The 19,033-nt window shown below is 34.6% G+C and overlaps 1 protein-coding gene across 2 annotated transcripts; it reads left to right on the top strand.

The window, feature by feature from the left end:
- Window positions 1-1,983: 1,983 nt before the first annotated feature.
- Window positions 1,984-18,991, top strand: LOC145783179 (neuronal acetylcholine receptor subunit alpha-7-like). 2 transcript variants are annotated; one of them, XM_082594978.1, is made up of 13 exons: window positions 1,984-2,128; window positions 5,241-5,389; window positions 5,796-5,840; window positions 6,499-6,608; window positions 7,040-7,220; window positions 8,109-8,181; window positions 9,013-9,210; window positions 9,880-9,963; window positions 11,694-11,806; window positions 12,311-12,409; window positions 12,557-12,636; window positions 13,555-13,668; window positions 17,786-18,991. In XM_082594978.1, exons 1-13 carry the CDS (start codon window positions 2,056-2,058, stop codon window positions 17,883-17,885), a joined length of 1,419 nt encoding a protein of 472 aa, XP_082451104.1. In that variant the 5' UTR covers window positions 1,984-2,055; the 3' UTR covers window positions 17,886-18,991. The 2 variants fall into 2 exon arrangements, with proteins under 2 accessions (XP_082451104.1, XP_082451102.1); XM_082594976.1 differs by having other exon boundaries at window positions 12,311-12,445.
- The last annotated feature ends 42 nt before the right edge of the window (window positions 18,992-19,033 follow it).

Below are 19,033 nucleotides of genomic sequence, written 5' to 3'. Positions count from 1 at the left end.
CAATAAAACTATTTACTTACTGCTAGTATCATGGAACAAGCAACATAAAGCAAATTAAAATTTCAAGCTACATAATGCATTTAAAACTCGACTCCAGGTGGCGCAAGAGATTAATAATTTAATGGGATACATTTTTTCGTAATATGTTGTGTTCCTTTTTGGGTGCCAGCTTTGCGTACCTTGCGCCGGCACTTACTCCAGTACACATAGGGAGCAGAAGTGTACACATAAGTATGCCTACTAACAATGTCAGTATGGTTTAATGGAAAAAAGGCTAAGAGCAGATCTAAATGAATATGGTTAGCAAGATTGATGGTAGGCTAACAAGTCGTCATCATGAAGATCAAAACTATTAGACTGAGCAAGCTTTTTGACATTTTTCTGCGTTGCTGCTACTATTTAAAAAAGATTAGAGGATTATTCAGTGCTAATTTTCAAGCTGCTTTCGTCATCCAATTAAAGCTATTTATTGTTAGACAATGATGTATGCGTTGTGTTACAAATTTACATTGTGTAGGTCTGAGGAGAGCGGTAGGCTAGGTGATCACAGCAAATGATGACAAAAACCAAGAAATACTTCACGTTACGGTATATTCAAAATAAACTCAAGGTTTTAGTATTTGATAAAAAGTGAAATTGAAAAGTACTACTCATAATTAGTTTTTTTGAAATACTTCGTAAAAACATCTGAATTTGGAAAATTATAAAATGATTTTTCGATCTTTTTTAGTGCTTCTGTGACAGTTTGTGTCAGACTGTAGGCTATGTTAGTACGTTTTGTTGATTTCATAACAATGTAAGACAAAAACAGGAATAAAAATTATTTAATAAACAATATAGGCTTACATTAAATTACGCAAGAAGTCTAAAATATAAAGAAAAAAAAACATAAGAAGAAAGCGTTTGTTCACTAGCAAAGCTCTTGGCTTATACATAATCTTGGTGACCATGCACAACTGGCTTTCCTTCAACTGAAATTAAGTTGGTGACCAATGCAGCCTCCAAAATAAATATTTAAAAGGGGCATTCTTCATCAAAGACAAACAATACAGAACTCGCATGAATGGTTTACTTCAAGGGCAACAATATTTCAACAACGAAACTTCACGCTGTCAATCTCGAGTATCAGACCTGCGTTGGCGGTTTAAATCCTGTGCAAGCTTGCCAGATTGACTAAATTTAGCTTCCAAAGAAGCTTTCTCCGTCCAAGAACAAAGATTCCTGCAATGCAATTGTTTTCAATACAAAAACTGCAAAACTATCGAAAGTTTTATATTAATATTGTAGCTAATAGCGCAAGATAATCTGCCGGTTACGAAAGTGCACAGTACTAACTACATGATGTTTTCTTATTAGGCATAGCGACACCCAGGTGCTTCGTTGTGAAATTGTCAGTGGGTTGCATGCTCCTACTTACATAATGTTTTTGTAAAAAAAGATTTCCAAAATCTAATATTTCCAACTTTTGTAAGTGAATTGTGCTTAATTTCCAAAGATAGCCGCTTTGAATTGCAAAACCACCTTCAATAATAATTAATTCCTAAATGTAGCTAATAATAACAATTTTTTTAATAATACCTTGGTAGGCTTATTACATATGGTATTGTGATAACAGCAAGCTAAAAAATAAAATCTCCCAATCTCGGTATGCAAAACCAAAGTTTTCTGATCTAAAGTCAACAGACTCAAATTAAGCTTCTGTTGAATGTCTGCTTCATGCAAGTCCTTTGATGTACCATGGCCGAAGAGCCACGGTTTTTCATTGCATTATTAGATCTATGACTTATCTTCAAACGTACCTTTTGAGTTTATATTGTCTGTAAAAACTATGTGTCGTACGTTCATACAAAATTAAAAACAATCACATACACTATTGCTCTCCTGGGAAATTTTCCTTAAGCAGGCACGTTTACTTATCCAGCAATTAACTTTATGAAATGTTGTTTATTAACTTTTGTTCTTTAATATTCAGAAATCTAGGTCGTCATATTTATTTGAGCTCTTAATTAGTTTAAAATATAGACTATACAACAAGAAATTGGTTCGTGACTCAACATGTCCAGCTCCTGGCTGCTTCAACATGCATGTTTGGTGTTGATGATCTTATGCTTGGGATGTGCCCGAAAAGGTAAATAAAATATGGTTTGCATGTTAACATAGAAAAAAAATGTAAAAAAAATGATTTCTTGTTAACTTCACGATTTTTCTAAAACTTGTTGATGCAACGTCACGAGTATTTAAAACAAAGATACAGAATAGTTTTGTGATTCAACAGCCATAGCTATTGTGTAGGCTTTGGTAGCCTCCGTAACGAATGAGAAATTACTTTTGTATTGCTGCAGCTGGCACTGATTTTTTTGGTGATCCTTGACAAATAGCTTGCTTGCCGCCATCAACGTATCTAGAGTATTTAAAGCAATCTATTTGTCGCTGAATCCTCGTCACTCCAGTCTTCAAAGGATTGCAGAACGAATCCTATTCAATTCTCTGCAGCATAATACAGCATGTCAATTTCTGCGCCCAAAAGTTACTCATCAAGTAATAACTAGATGCTGCACAGTTTTAAAGTTTAAATTTTACTTTTGTTATTTAACTACTCTACGTAGGCAACAAAACGCAGGAATGTAAAACCCTCTACAAAACAGTGGCAGTGTTGGGTTTCTTTGCAATAAAGCAATAATTTTCTTCTCTTCAGTAAGCTTGTTTTCATTTAAAATACCAACAAAAAAGCTTAATCAATTTTTTCTTCATTTGCATCAAAATAATTCATTTTGTAGGCTAGTTAGTTGGTGTTTATATCAATTTGTATGTTGATGTTGTCGAAATTGACTTTCACGCAAACTTATCTAGGCTATTAGGTTTTATATACAATCATGCCTATCACCAAAGAAGAAATTATATTTTAAAATATAATAAAATAATTTTTTAATAATTTTTTTTTATTTGAAAAAATGAATTCCCAATCTGATGTAATACCGTTCAATATTTTCAAAAATACAAATTGAAAGGAAATTTCACCACATCAAGCAGCAGTTTCAGATACCGTGTAACGTAAGGTTATCAATATTTGGATTTTACTGTTGTATTTTCAGTAATCTGTTTTCAAGCATGCTATTTTATGTTTGCAACGAACATACCAGTTTATTAGAAATGTTTAAAGTAACAATTGATTTTAGAGCAAACAACTTGCCCCGAGCGTGACCTTTTGCCAAGTTCAAACTGATCCAATCAATTACTTCCACATTGTCTTATCTTTCTGCTTATTATGACTAAAGTGTCCGCGATCCATTAATTTGAGATTACCTTCAGCGAAAAGCTGTTTATAATTTTAATAAAACCTAGCGATCAAGGGAAATTGATTACACGCATTCTCTTCGGTCGCTTGTCCAAACACTATTGGTCTTGCTACAGTAAGTACGCTCCCTTGCTTCATAAACAGTCATAACCTTCAGCATCAATGACAAAATAATGCATCAATCGCGGATTGAAATAATTTTCTTCATTTTGCGTTGTTTTAGCGTTCTTTAAGGCTGTCTTAGATTTGACTTGTTCCTAAACAATCCTTCGTTTGGGTTGTTTACCGAGGTCCTTCATTTGGTGGCAGATTTTCTGCTTTGTAAAGGCTCTGCCTTTGCAGTTTTTTTCGCAGCTTTTTTAAGCTGGCTAAAACTATGTTGGCTACATACGATAAACCATATTTGGTTTAATTCGGAACAATTGGTAGCCTACTAGACTACCAGTAAAAAAGAAATTGAGAAATCAACCTCTGTGATTATAAACCAAATCAGCACTCAGATTGTGTACCCGGTGATGAAAAGCAAGAAAATGCCGTGACAGAGTGTTTCAACACTCCCCTTTCTGCAATTTTGCATGATTGCTTAATTACTTGAAATTAATATCGACATATACAGTACACTTTACAGGTTTTGCTGCTTTCAATAGCTACATTCGCATGCTACAATAGCTACTACATTCATATGAGACTTGTGATTTATCTTGACAAACTGAAGAAATTGTAAAAGTGTACAACAGCAAATGACTCTCACGCTTCAGATAGGTGATGATAGCCTCGCAACTAATGTATTGATAAAGCTTTAGCAATCCTATTAGCTGGGGCTAATGAACACAACCATGTCTCAACATAAATGAGATAAAGCATTTCATGATAAACTTGATGGTAACAGCCGAAATTTCAATGTGCTTTTAAATGTATCAATAAACCAACGTCTTCATCGAAGCCTTCATCTAAATTGCTTATAGAATAACATTGCTGATAACAGGAGATAACACCAGATGCGGATAAGTAGGCCTACATCAAGTCGGAGAACGATATGAGAAAACACATTCTTTCGGTGATGCAACTGATAAAGTCGATTTTCACTGTAAAGATAAAGAGGAAAACAGAAAAAATCCAGTTTTTTTCGGGCGTTTCTGCAAACTTGGCTTGCGGTTGTCAGATTACCATTACTTGATTATTATCTTTCATAAACAAAAATTGTCAAAAGTATCACAAAAAAGAGTTATCTCACCTTGAAAATGTGACTTTGAGGACTAAAGTTTGACTTTTTGTGCGTGTGTTTGTTTCCACTGTTTTAATTGTGAAGGCCTTTAATTTCTTTTGTTATGATGCTTGGTAGGCGGGTTTCGTCAACATACTGTACATGAATGATACATTATTCTAAAAGCAGTTGAGGTTTCGAAAGCACGTACCGAAGCATGTTCACAAGAGGCATTTGTTTTTTTTACCATTTTGATTCGTATAGACGCGACTCAATTGAAGTTGATTTCCTTTGAAATGTTGCAGTCAACATGGGACATATCGTTTTGCAGTTCTCATATTCGCAGTTTTGTTTGCTGTACATTGTCTTGTCGTGACTTGTAGCCTATCTTCCTGTTCCAATTACCGGTCCTGATGTGTATTGTGTTTAAACATGAAATAAACTAATGAAGCAAAAGTTACAAGGTGATAACAAGCCGCTTAAGCCTACAGTAATTTGTAAAACGAAAGTTCAGTTTGTTGTTCTTTGGTTTTTTTTTGGCTTAAGGCAAGATACACATCTTTCCATTATACAGAAATTTAATTTTTGTTAATCAAAATTTTAAAAACGATTCAAACGGCGTGTGACAGTTTTTTTGTCAACGCTATTACAGCATGTAGGCTACAATATAGCAAAAAATTAATAATCTAAGCAAGCCTTTTTTATCATTTTCCTCATGTGTATTTTTTGTTGTTTTTACAGAACCTAAAAAATCGGCAAAACTTTCGGCAGAAAAGAAGCTGCTTGACCATTTGTTAGAAGGCTATGACCCGAGAGTTCGACCAGTTGCTAGATTTGAAGATATTGTCAACGTTTCTTTCTCACTCACACTTCAGCAAATTGTTGATTTGGTAAAAAATGTATTTTCAAAATTTACAGTTTGAACCGCAAAGTAGGTTATCACATACAAAATTGATTTAAAAAAGTATTCATAATGTCAAACAGTTTGTGTTTATCAGATTGTGGACACCAAAGCTTTGTTTACAAAACTGCTTTCTTTGAATGCAGTATCGATAATATCCAAGACGTTTGTTTCTTGTTTTTACGTTTGGTTGGCGGTTAGAAATTCTTTATAAACTGATGAAGCCTAAAAACAAATAAGTTTTTCAGAAGCGTAAACAAAGAGGTTTTTATATGTTTTATTGTTTAAACTGATGTTTATTGCTCAATTACAGCACTAACAGACGCATTGAGGCGGATGACAAGTTGATTTTAGGCTACACAAGATTACTACTAATGAACATTTTCTACCAACAGGACGAAAAGAATCAGCTGCTAACAACAAGCATGTATATGGGATGGGTGAGCAGTTTGGATTGTAAGAACGTAGCATTTTATAAACTAATATGAAAAACTACAACACCTGTGTAAATGACATTGCGATAGTTAAAGGACCAACGGTTCATTTTAGTGCAGTAAAATTTGTGCTAAGTTTCTATGGAAAAAAATTTTGTTATGAATGCACTCTTTTTGCAGTAGCCTAAGCTCTTTGTACCGTTTTTGTGGTTGTAGTACAAGCACATATAGGAGGAAAACTAGCGAGCGAGTGGACTACGAATTTTCAAGCGCAGTGACGTAGCCAAGGGGGGGGGGAGTTTCAACCCCCCTTTGGCACACGTGTGACGTCACGATATTGAAAATGATGTTTTCAGTCTCTAAAACAAAGTTTGCCTAATTTTAAACGAAACTGCATTAAAAGAGCGAGTTTTGCCAATAGGCTACCAGACATTTAAATATCTCAGCCAGGAATTAGCAACAAGAAAACATAGAGACTTAGCTTTATTTCCGAAAAATGCCGAAGAAAACATGATCTTATCCTTTTGCTATGCCACCGGTAGTTTTCGGGAGCTACAAGTAAAAACTTTATGTTGCCAAATTCTGACAACGTTATAGTGTTTTTAATTAGTTGTAGGCTAAAGCTTGCTGTACTTTGCAGAAAAGTTATAATCTACTTTTTTAGGGATGGAATGATTCTTTCCTACAATGGCAGCCTGATGAGTTTGGTGGAATAACTGACATCAGAATACCTTCTAAATATGTTTGGTACCCGGACATTTTGATCTACAACAGGTAAAGTAAATACTCTTTTGTGGAAATTATTGAAATTAAATCCAAGGCGCTCTCTAGATTCTAGAAAGAGTAAAAAAAACAAGTTCGAAGCATCAAGTAGGTTCACTTTACACAACTTATCCTAGCTTCAAAACCATAGACGACCGAAGAGTTATTCAACTTAATGCAATTAAAAGCTGTAGGGTGGAAAAAAACTATCTCGATAACATTTGTTTGTACCAATAAACAACAGAGCAGTGTAACTTACATGAGACATTTCATGACTTCATGACATGCTTTTAAAAATCTGCTGTCAATCTAAAAGTAAAAGCATAGGGCAAGGAGCGAAGCCCTTGCAATGCCTTTCGAAATTGCATGTTGCAAGTTGTTATGAATTTTAAGTAACATTATAAGCTAGTACAGTCGAATAAACAGTATACTGTGCTTTGTAGTGCTGTGGCAGCATTTGATCAAATGCTGAAGACAAACCTGATAGTGAAGCATACTGGTGAAGTAAGGTGGCTTCCTCCAGGACTTTTCCAAACAACTTGTGATGTTGATATTCGAAACTTTCCTTTTGACGACCAAAAGTGTCTCATCAAGTTTGGAACGTGGACTTATCATGGAGGCCTGGTAAGAGCTCTTGATAGATTTTGAATTGCACTAAATGCATATAGCACTAAAGTATATGATAGCAAACACATATTTATTTTTGAAGACAATGGGAACTGCCATTATGGGAGCATTTTAAAGCATTGTGTTATAATTTCACTAATGGAAAGTTTTTTTGTTTTTTTTAACACTAGAAGTATCTTTTGTGGTAATGACATTTTTGTTTAGGTCACTGTAGACTCATAGAATCAACATGTATGAGTTTTGGTGCATTTATGATAGTTTATGAGACGTTTTTCAATTGTTTCCCTAAGATACTTTGACTCTGCGTAAGAATAGTTATCGATTTTTCTTACGCATAACTTTCAGGATGTCTTAAACCTGCTGATCATATTTTCGCCTCTTTGCTGAAATTGCGTTCTAGATTATTCCACAAAGTTGCATGGTGCGTGCTGGTCAAATCCTTTGAGTAAGCTCAAGTTTCACTCTGAGACTATGCTTAAAAGTTGCGAATGTAGACAAAGAAAAAGTGGAGCAAGGAGCAGAAAACTTCTTTTTTTAGACATTTTCTTAAAAATTTTGATTCAAGCTTTTGAGAATTCTTATTTTTGGAATTTTTATGTATTCCAATTTTAAAACTTCCTCCAGGTTTTGGAGATCTAAAGTTGCGTGAATACAAAAAATCGAATCTTCAAAAAGTATGGCCAACATGCAGTAGCCTACTATCACTTCTCCACAATCTAAGGCTAACATGTAGTAGGCCTACTTTTACCTCCCGGCAGCTGCTATCAACATCAATCAAAACGTGTTTAGGGAAATATGAGATACATTATAATATTAAAAAGATGCTTTAGCATCAAAAAGGGTATCAATCAAGGCAACAATTTAAAAGCTCTCTTTCCTGAACAGGTCGATCTTACATTAGAGAGTCTGCACGCAGTCAACGATTCATACATTCCAAGTGGGGAATGGGATCTTTTGTGTGAGTTGCATCAAGTCTGTATCCAGCTTACGTATTTTGCAATGAATAGATTGCTGAATAACTGAAGCAGTTTTTCAGCACTAAGTTAGTGAATATGTTTTCAAGCTAAATTGTTCAACAATAAGTCATTATTTTAACAACAATAGATTTAGTTACAATGCTAAAATTTGCACTTAGTTCATTGCTTTATTGAGGGAATCTTTCAAAAAATGCGTTATTTAATGTATGGTAGCCTATTTGTCTTAACACTGTCACATCGTCGACTTGTGTAAAAGTGTCGTCACTTGCAATATTGAATACGTGAATTTAAAAAGAGCCCGACTCTATTTTTTTTTCAAATTTCACCTTTTGTGCATTTCTGATTCCTTTCAGTTTCATCTGAATGATACCTGAAAAAATCGACCAATTTTTTCAAGTCTAAATATGAAAATATCTGCCACAGCATTTCGATTGAATTTTAGCAAGGCCCAACTCCAGCAAGTGGGCTTCAAGTTTTCCATAAGGTTTTCACAGAATCTTCACCGACTGACATTTTCAGGCATAATAGTTAACCAAAGCATAATAATCACTATTGAAATTTCACCACAAAAGTAACCAACCAAAATAATCAAAACGTGTTTATCTCAAAACCATCTTTGTGGAAAATGAGCCCCTGTTGAATTCACATATTCAAATATATTATCAGGTTCTACCAAAGAACTAAAAAATATGTTTATTTATCTTGCCTGTTTTAGATCACAGAATTCAGTGCTAAAGAAACGGAGCTATTGGGGAAAGAGGTTTGCACGGAAAAGAAACTTTAAGATTATTTTTAATGTCACTTATTTGCAGCAATGACTGGAAAACGAACGTCCATCACCTATGACTGTTGTCCGAACAATCCGTTTGTCGATGTGACTTATACAATTCATATCAGGAGAAGAACGTTGTTTTATGGCTTTAACTTGATACTTCCGTGCATATTGGTATGCTCTCTTACACTTTTAGTCTTCGTTTTACCAGCAGATTCTGGAGAGAGAATTACCTTGGGTAAGCAATCACACAAAGAATTACGTAAGCCTATTGAAATCATTGCAGTAACGCCAGATTTTTTGATCATTTATGGTCGAAAAGAGACAAGTTTTTTTTTTGAGTTAATGGCCATGCTTGCAAACTTACATTTCATGATGTTTTTATTCACATATTTGTATGGTGTTTTTTTTTTTATTTGGTTTGTCTAATAGATTAAAAATAAATTGCAAAGACGGTAATTTACACCAAGTATCCTAAAGTTAACGTAATAGAAAATTCGTTCTGGTTTGAAGCAGCAGAACACTGCTTAACAATAAAAAGGTGATTAAAACAATGCATTATTTGACAGAAATAAAGATTGATTAAAGATTTCACGTTTTACTTCGTCATTACACATGACCAGGGAACTGTGTTCCTAAAGCTCGTGACAAACTGCTATCACCACAGCAAACGAACCCATAGCATCAGGCTAAAATAGATCGTTCTATCTACACTTGTAAAACAAGGAACAATCATGCTGCTAAAAGCGAAAGTCAATCCATTACATTACTTAAATCTTTTAGCAGGAAAAAAATAGACTAAATCTAATTTTTACGTCATTAGTGAGTGGCCAGTCTGGCAATGTTGTATCTTAGGGCTTAGCCTTAGATGAAGTAAATCGATAAAAAGCATTTTTTCATTTTTTAGGTATTACCATTTTACTTGCTCTGGTAGTTTTCTTGCAACTAGTTGCGGACAACCTTCCACCAACTGACGTCATTCCTCTATTAGGTTTGTATTGATAGCTAAAAGCTTAACATTAGCTTATTTAGCGAGGTTTTGGCATTGGAACGTTTTGCAAAGTGAAAAAAGTGAGCGAAGTATTCTATTGATAAAGATAAATTGCTTATTTGTGTAGGTCTAGCCTATATATAGGCCTAAGTGTAGGCATACTTATAAAGTAGCTGGCAACAAATTGATTGGAAGCTGAAAGTTAAGCTTTTAGTTTGACTGCTTGAATTACCCCGAAAAAGTGTTAATTTTAAAAAAGAGCTTGATATCACAGAGAGTTGTTTGTGTGTGTTCCTTGCATAAAGCCGAAAAAATGTCCGATTTATCTCAGATTTCTATCAATGCTAAGCCACTCATTACGCCTAAAGCTAATTGACTTTGATAATATCTCAGCCACACAATACACCATACATCGTTCAAGCTAACCTCAAGAATTGCCTCAGTTCATTACTTAATTAGTTCATCAAAAAAATATACAACAAAAGATCTTTTGTACGTCAAAACTTCAACAGACAGAAAAACCATTGCAATAGCGCAGTATTGCATTGTTGGCTAAAGCTATTGAAAGCCTCCACAAGAACACATTTGCTACGACAAAAAGTTGGTAGCCTACTTAGAACGTCAAAATAACTCAGTCACATAGCCCCAAGGGACTTAGGGGTGCAATCACCAGCCAAAAATTTTATCTTGATTCCCACAAAAATATATTTTAATAGTATTACAACGTTGTAACACTATTGCAATTTATGTCGAATAACGTTTTACCTCTTTCCAACCGTTGCTTTTGCCTCTCTAAAATTTTATTTTGAGACCCTAAAACATTTTTTCTAGCTACGCTACTAAAATGGCTTAACTATGGTTTACTGCATAAGCCTATTTTTGAATTATCATAACTCACCAGATTGAAAGGCCACCATTGCTTTACCGAAATTAAATTAAAAATAAATACATGTAAGATGTTATTGAAACAATTATAGCCAACTACTCTGCCAACTCCAAGTGTTTCCAGCGATTCTTCATATCTGAAAGCAAAATCACACGATTGCTGGTAGGATATTAATATGATGTTCGTCCTTCGTTTCCGAAGATAGCCACATACAGAATCATGACTTGCGCGTGATTTTGTTTTAACTGAGAGAGGGACTCCAACCTCACTCACTTATCTCAGGTTTCAGGGTCCAATGGAAAGACATGGTCAAGACGATTGGGACATTATACAGTTTTGTTGAACTTACCAACTACTAAAATTGATTGCAGCAAACGTAACACAGCCTTGCACTGCAATGCCTTATACATGGCCAGGAGATAATTTAAGCCCGGTACTAATAAAATCGTCAGGCCCCAAATCAAGACACGTCTAAGAAAAGTAAGCTACATCTAAAGAATACCAGATGGTTTCTGAAAGTACCCGGACCTCCTTGGAAAGGTTGCGGGCCTCTAAAATTATCCCGAACCCGGGTACAAAATTACCCCTAGACCCTCCTGTCAAGGCTACAGGCCATGCATATTTTTCTTATTTACGTATTCTTCCGCCATAGTTGCAGTTTTATCTATATTCAATAATAGAGGCTAATGGTAAGCTTATTTTGTGTGAAAATTTTTTTTTATTTGTTATTCGGAGAATACGACTCTCTAAAAGTACCGTTGACAATGTTAAAATGTAGGCTACTATATGCATGAAATGAAATATTTTACTTGGATTCCCTTTCATACAAGCTATAACTTTCCAGGAAAATACTTTGCATGCAGCATCGTTATGGTTACAGCATCAGTTTTGGTCACGGTGGTGTCACTGAACTTCCACCACACAAACTCATCAAACACAAACAAAATGCCGTCATACGTAAGTACTGAGCGTCATTTGGTTGCAAACTAGATGATAACAAATTTTAAAGTATTAATCGTCATTATTCCTGACGATACTTTCAATAAATAGTAAAAATGTAAGAAAAGTATTTAAATTTCATATAAGTTTATCATAGATTTGACAAAGAATGTCGTTGGTTGTCACACATTACAAAAGTAGCCTACAGAGCACATCAAAATTGTCACAAATAAGATGCATTTTGATCTCATTGAAATGATGCGTGACGTGGTGAAGTACATTTGCCCTCAACCGATGTAGGCAAGGTTTATTAAAATGGCTATTAGAGTTTTATAAGTTGCATTTGTTGAAATTATGATCTTTTCTTGCTTGTTTTATGACAAATAATTGCAGAGTAGAAATTTGAAATCCCGGTTAAAATCTTGTCATTCCAAACCTATTTGTACACTATAGATTATAAAATATAAATTATTGAATTAAGGGAGTAAGCAAATATTATGGTTATTTCGTGTTTTGTACTAGATTCGTTGGCTTTTCTTGTTTGCGCTTCCGCGTCTTCTTCGAATGAAAAGGCCAGGAGAAAATAGCTTTCGAAGAAAGTTTTTGGATCATCCAGGAGAGGTGAACGAAAAAGCAGAAGATTATCCACTAGTTTCTGTGAGGGTTTGAAAATTTGTTTTGTTTTTATTTATTGTTTGTTACTATTTTACGGATCCGCGGCTGGTTCTCAGTAACAAAATTGCAAAAACTTTGCTGTTTTACTTTCAGATGGGAGATAAAATGAGTCCATGGAACAAAAATAATTCAAACCAACCACACAAAGAAACTGTTCTCCATGATGCACAAAGGTCAGTTAGTTGCTGCTGCTCTTGTTGACAATTGAAGACAATCGCTTTTTAATGAAGCACCAGTAATTAAGACCTTTTTTCGTAAATCAATTTTTTTACGAAACGCAGTTGCCGGCAGGTTATGGAATTATATGGAATGGAAGACATTTTTTTCATCTTCAATCCTGAGATTTTCTTCTATTTCATCTCCATTTGATCATATAAATCTTCCATTCCATCCCTAAAATTTCTTCTATCTTTCATTTCATTTTCTATCTGCAAATTTTGTGGCTAAATTTTAGACAGAAATTTAACAGCACTATTTACTGTAGAAAACCTATCCAGGCGCGAATCTAAGAGTTTTTTTCGGGGGGGGGCCAGAAAATTTGAAAATCAATTAAAAAGAAGGAAAAGGCTAAACAGATATGAACAATGATAGGTTACTACGACATATACGATATGCTATAAAATAGACATTAAAAGAACCATTTTCATCAATTGTGATGCCGAGGGACTAATATCAGCTGTTTAGAAGCTTATCAAACCATTTGATGCGGAAACATACAATTTCTACAATTTTTCACAAAACTTCGGGGGAGGGCCCGGGCCCCCTGGCCCCCCCTCATGAATCCGCGCCTGTATTTGTGGTCTTGTTTTGGTGCAACTTCAAAAACTGGTGTGCAGCAGATTTGGATCAAATTACATAGCTTCAGTTCAATTACATTACAATTACACTATCAAATTTTTTAATTACATTACAATTACATTGTTCTGAAATTTTCAAGTCCCAATTATTTCCGTATGTAATTAATTATGCGATTCAATTACAAAAGTTAAATGTTTCAAGATGTATGTTCATTGTTCACCAATGATTTTTACAGTTTAATTGATTAAAGACAATAGAACTACATTTTTATTACTTTTACTAAAACCATTTAGAGAAATGGAAGACGTCCTTGAAGAAGTTCGCTTTATCACAAGCAGAATGCACAACGATGACGAAGATGAAAAAGCAGCATTGGAATGGCAGTTTGCAGCAACAGTTTTGGACAAGTAAGAAAATATGTCGCAGTAGCGAATTCAGGAGGGGGGTATTGGGACGATCGCCGCCTTAAAACTCAGAAAAGTAACTTTATTCATGGTGAATTACAAGGTCGAATTAATGAAAAAGACCTACACATCATTGTGTTTTGTTGGAATTGCCTCCTCTGAAGCTACTTGCTGGATCCGCCATGATATGCGTAGAAGGATATGATCTGCAGGCAAAGACTGTAGCCTATAGAAGATAATAAGCAGGGGTGTTGACAGGGGGGTCTAGGTGGTACTTTTGGACCCGGGCCCGGAATATTTAGGGGGCCCGGATTTAAAAGATTCCCCGCGACTTCAAACAGTATCAAGATCTTAATATAATCAGATCTAAAGGAATTGCCAACAGAGGTTAAAACAGCCACTTTAGCCGTCAGATGGTAAAGTACCGGGCCCCCTTCCGGGTATAGTGATTTCCCTAACCACGATTTTTTTTTCAAAAACACGAAATATTTTTCTTCACCTACTCTTTAATTCTGAATATATATATTTTTTGGTGGTAATCACTTCTAGCTATTTGCAAATCATAGCCGTAGGAGGTGGGTGGGCAGGGGATTGGTTGCTCCGCCGCTAAAAAAAAATGTCGCAAATTTGGGCAAAACTGTCCAGTTATTTGGGCAAATCAATCTTATCACAATGTTTCAACGCCTCACCAGTTTAGAAACTTTACATAATTGTTGCAATTTATCAGACATTAATATTTTAATATTTAATATTAATCCATTTAATATTTAATACATTAATATTTTCCATTAATATTTATCAGACATTTAAGTTATTTTGGCAGCCGATTGTAGCATCGAATAGACAGCGATAGACACGTGTTTCGCCCATGAGGCTGGGCATGAGGCCCATGAGGCTGGGCATTCGATGCTACAATCGGCTGCCAAAATAACTTAAACGTTTAATTGGAGGTCTCAATGGCTGGCGTGGAAGCTACACCGTTCTGGTTAGCGAAGCGTCACTGCAGCTCGCTGTGCTAGTGAGTAATCAGCCTTGTGCTGATAGCCGGGAAGAACGCCTTTCTTCACATTTATCAGACATTTATCATACATTAATATTTTCCAATGAATGTAAATGTATTATCACCAACTTTGAAAACTGTTGCATGTGGTATTGCAATCTGGGCAGAATGATAAGTTTCGATTCGACAACTGCAAAATAGAACTGTAAAAAGCAGAGTTGGGAAACAGAGGTAAGCTTATTACTGATATTCACTTGACTAACATTTAGGGCTTTAGGTTGCATTTCTTCATGGGTAAGATAAGTCTACTGGGTACTGGTAACTTTACGAGGTTTTTTGTTTTTTCTCAATATCCTACTAATGTAGTTGATTATAAAAATTATTTGGACAAATCCATTCTTACCATAAGTTTTCAACATTCTACCAGTTTAGTAACTTTATAGTGTTGAATTTTGTATAAAAAACATTTTGCTTTGAATGTAAAACAGAGTATCGACAATTTTGAAAACTTTTATATTTGGTATTAAAATTTGGGCAGAATGTTAAGTTTCAATTCAGTATTTGCAGAAAAAAATGCAAAATAATGCTTCGACAAGCTGAAATAAGCTTATTACAAATATTCGTTAGAATATCACACTAGCTTACATTCCTTCATTGGCAGAATTTTGAAACCTTGCTGGGTTCTGGTGAACTTATGAACTTTTTGTTTTTTCTCTATATCCCACTAATGTAGAACTTGTTTGTAAAAATATTTGGGCAAAAATATCCAATTATTGGATAAGTCAGTTTTACCATGAGTTATGCTATGCTCGCAAAACTTGACTTAAATACTACAAAAATAGCTTATCATTTTTAGATATGGTCAAACAAAATAAGCATTTGTTGGAAAATTTAATAATCAACAGTTGTGAGGCCACATATACACCACTTTTGTGAGCATTGATCCAGGCCACTAACTGTAGTTATGTACAAAGTGAAAAAGTATATTAAATGAAAACAACTTGTGAATTTTCCTGGATTTAATTTCATGTTTTTGTGAGCTATGGTATAACTGTTTTCTATATTGAATTTTTTTTGTATAAACTGCTGTTTGTCTTTGCCAGTCCCAGGGTTGATATGCTCAGCTATTTACTATCTATGACACTGTATTAGAGCAACAACAATCAAATATAAAGACACATGTTATGTTGTTTTGTCATCCAATTCATGCAGTTAATATATCAGGCAATGTAAACAGTGCTATTTTTGTGTCATGTTTTGGTAATGTGGTCTTTATTTTGTGGCAACGATTGAGTTTGAAGTTATTATCTGGGAGTCATTTTTCTTCAGTGCTTGTGATTTGAGTAGGCCTAGCTGCTTCATTGTGAAGTAAGATTATCTTTGTAATGATCTTCTGAAAAAACATTGACTATGATTTTATTGTAATATAATATCACTATTTTTGGTATCAAAAGTAGTTTTGTTCAAAGGTGGAAGTTTGATGCACATAGCATGGTAAACTGTCCAATTCTTTTCAGGCTGTAGGATTTGAAGCAGCATGGATTAAGTAATGTTACTGGTTTGATAAGTAAACGGATTGCCATTTTAGTTTTTTTCAATGCAAATTTACAAATATTGATATATCTTTGAATTGAAAAGATTGAGCTACTTTTGGTCAGGCCTTTTATTGAAGTTGGGCTGGAGATTTTCATATAATCTGGTGACATGAATATTCAGCAATTATTGTTATCCAGTTATTGGTGAAGTCTCAGTTCAATTTTTTTTTAATTCAGTTAGGCTTAATATACTGTATATTTTTTTGTGATATACAAGAATGTTTTATGTAATTGGGACACAGACAGGTCTATGAACGTAGATTATAAAGTAAGTTCAGCCTTGTTTCGCTGTTGTACGTGTATTTTTTTGTGTTTTTTTTTGTTTGTATTTCGTACACGGCCAAGTTGATGACTGTCAGAAATTGTGAGTGATTTTGTATTTTTGAAAATATATACGCAAAGACAAAATTTGGAAAAATTATGTTCGCCCCCCCCCCCCCCCCCCCCAAAATGTTTTACTCTCCAACGGGTACTCTACTTCACAAAGAATTAATTTCAGCCGAAAACTCCAACAATTTTAATCATATCGATGAAGATCATGATTGAGAGCAAGGATTTTGCGGTTTATGGAGAAATCCCTAATGCGTAATTGCACAGTTGGGGAAATTCGTGGATACAACAAATCTTGAGAATATATAAATGATACTCCTCTTAATTTTCTACCTTGAACGGCATGTGTCATCCTCATTTTAACAGCACATCAATAAAAGTTTGTACACAACCTTTATATTCATAACATTGTCGATGAAGGGGGCCCGAAAATAAATGGGTACCGGGCCCGAGAAATCCTGTCAACGGCCCTGATAATAAGTATATAACATATAAGGTGTAGACACGTGAACCCCAACAATACGAAGGCTGCGCAGTGAAAAAAATTAAACGTAGCATACTACAAAAACATGCAACAACTCAGTCCTAACATATTTACAAAAAGTAAAAACATTGCAGATAAAATATCGAGCGTGGTCGGATTTGATAAAACCTCATCCAGAAACCTAGATAAACCTTACAGGGCCGTGTTAACCACGCCCGCGCCTCTCGATGGGGAGGGAGCACAGCTGTTTAGGGGCCCAATCATGTTAGTACTGAACTCAGATTTTTACTATCATATCAAATTTTTGAGATATAATAACAAAAATATTTTATTTTTGCCAAAATTGAAAGATTTGGCTTTGCCTTTACTACCAACATATGCAAAGGTTAGTGTTGGACAGGCCTACAATAGAGTTTATGTAAAATCTCTAATCTATGGCAAAACCCAATTTACTAAACTGACATGTTTCAACAAAATTTGTTGTAAAATGTAACCTATCAAGCAGAGGTGGACAGTGTAGGTTACAGAAATTTAACAGCGTGATACGGATCGGGATAGGTGACTTTCAGTTTAGCATAAATAGGCTAACATGAAAACAAACCTCGTGGATTGTAGATTGGTCTGAAATCTAAGCCTACTGTACCTTCGTGTGGTTTAATAATATAGAAAGATTATGCCTACAACAAATAACACTAATACTTTTCTTTTCAGATTTTGTCTCTACTTTTTCACAATTTTCTTCGTGTTTTCGACTCTGTTTACTATCATCATCGCTCCTGGTGCACTACTACCCTTGTCAGGTGACAATTGAAGATGATGCAAGAACAAACATTGATAATTTTCTTATAGAAATGTACATATTTGCCTATAGTGCATTTGCATTAGTTTAATGTAGGGGATTTCAAATTATGTTTTGGTCGAAAAAGAAATCTTTTCATGACAATCAGTTCGAAATAAAACGAACTGTTTTACTGGAAAAATAACTCGAAACGATATCAAGATAGACATGTTGTGAAGTATTGTTTCCCTTCAGTAGGCTACTTTGTTTACAGTTTTAGAACCTCATAAAATAGCTTCTTTGTAGGCCTCATGTAGCCTAATGGTGGGTAGGCCTCGTATTTGGCAGATATCATATTTCTTCCTAATATATATGATGTCACGGCAATGAAGACTAGAAAACAAAAATTATGATGTATAAAGTGTATTGATCAAAGACGATGCTGTTTCTTGTAAAATGAAGGCGTATGGGCCAAGATCAGACTGCTCCATTTGGAGCTTATTTTGAACTTTTTAAAATTTTCAACAATATAAAAAAAATCAAACTACTTTCAAACTGCAGTAAATAGAAGTTGATAGGGAGAAGCTTTCTCTATAGGATATGCTTAAAGCACATAATGCAGTATTTTCAAAACGAAAGAAGCGCACAAAAATCAAAAGTGTTCTGCGGTAGCCTAATATACAAATTAGTTGGGCCTGCAAATGTAGTTTAACAAAAATATTTGAAACTATATTTTGTTTTAATGCAAAATTTTTTCGTTTAACAGTCTTAAACAAAATGCAAACTTTTGTGAATTTAATCATGTGCTTTATCAAACTAACAAGTTATAATCTCATCGAACAACCCCTTTTCTGCCAATGATAGTTTGTTACAAAACCTGTACAGCCTACAACTACCATATAGTTCAGATCTTTTTTTTGAAAATCCTAGTGCCATTTTCAAAATGAAAACATGCAAATATATTACAGGGCAACCATTCTCTACACAGAGTTGTCAACTTGTTTTTCGTGCCTTAGATTTCTTGTATGTGTGTACTGTGTAGCTTAGCGTTCCTATAGTGTGGTCTATCTAACTTAGCTTTCTTGGTTTTGTGGTGCCTTAGTCGTTGTATTAGAATAAAATAAAATGCATTCCCTATATCTCAGATTCGTCTTCTTTTTTATCAGAACAACTTCAAATCA

This window comes from Aplidium turbinatum, chromosome 14 (genome assembly GCF_918807975.1).
Source record: "Aplidium turbinatum chromosome 14, kaAplTurb1.1, whole genome shotgun sequence".
NCBI classification, from domain to species: Eukaryota; Metazoa; Chordata; class Ascidiacea; order Aplousobranchia; family Polyclinidae; genus Aplidium; species Aplidium turbinatum.
This window is presented reverse-complemented; position numbering and strand designations above follow the sequence as displayed.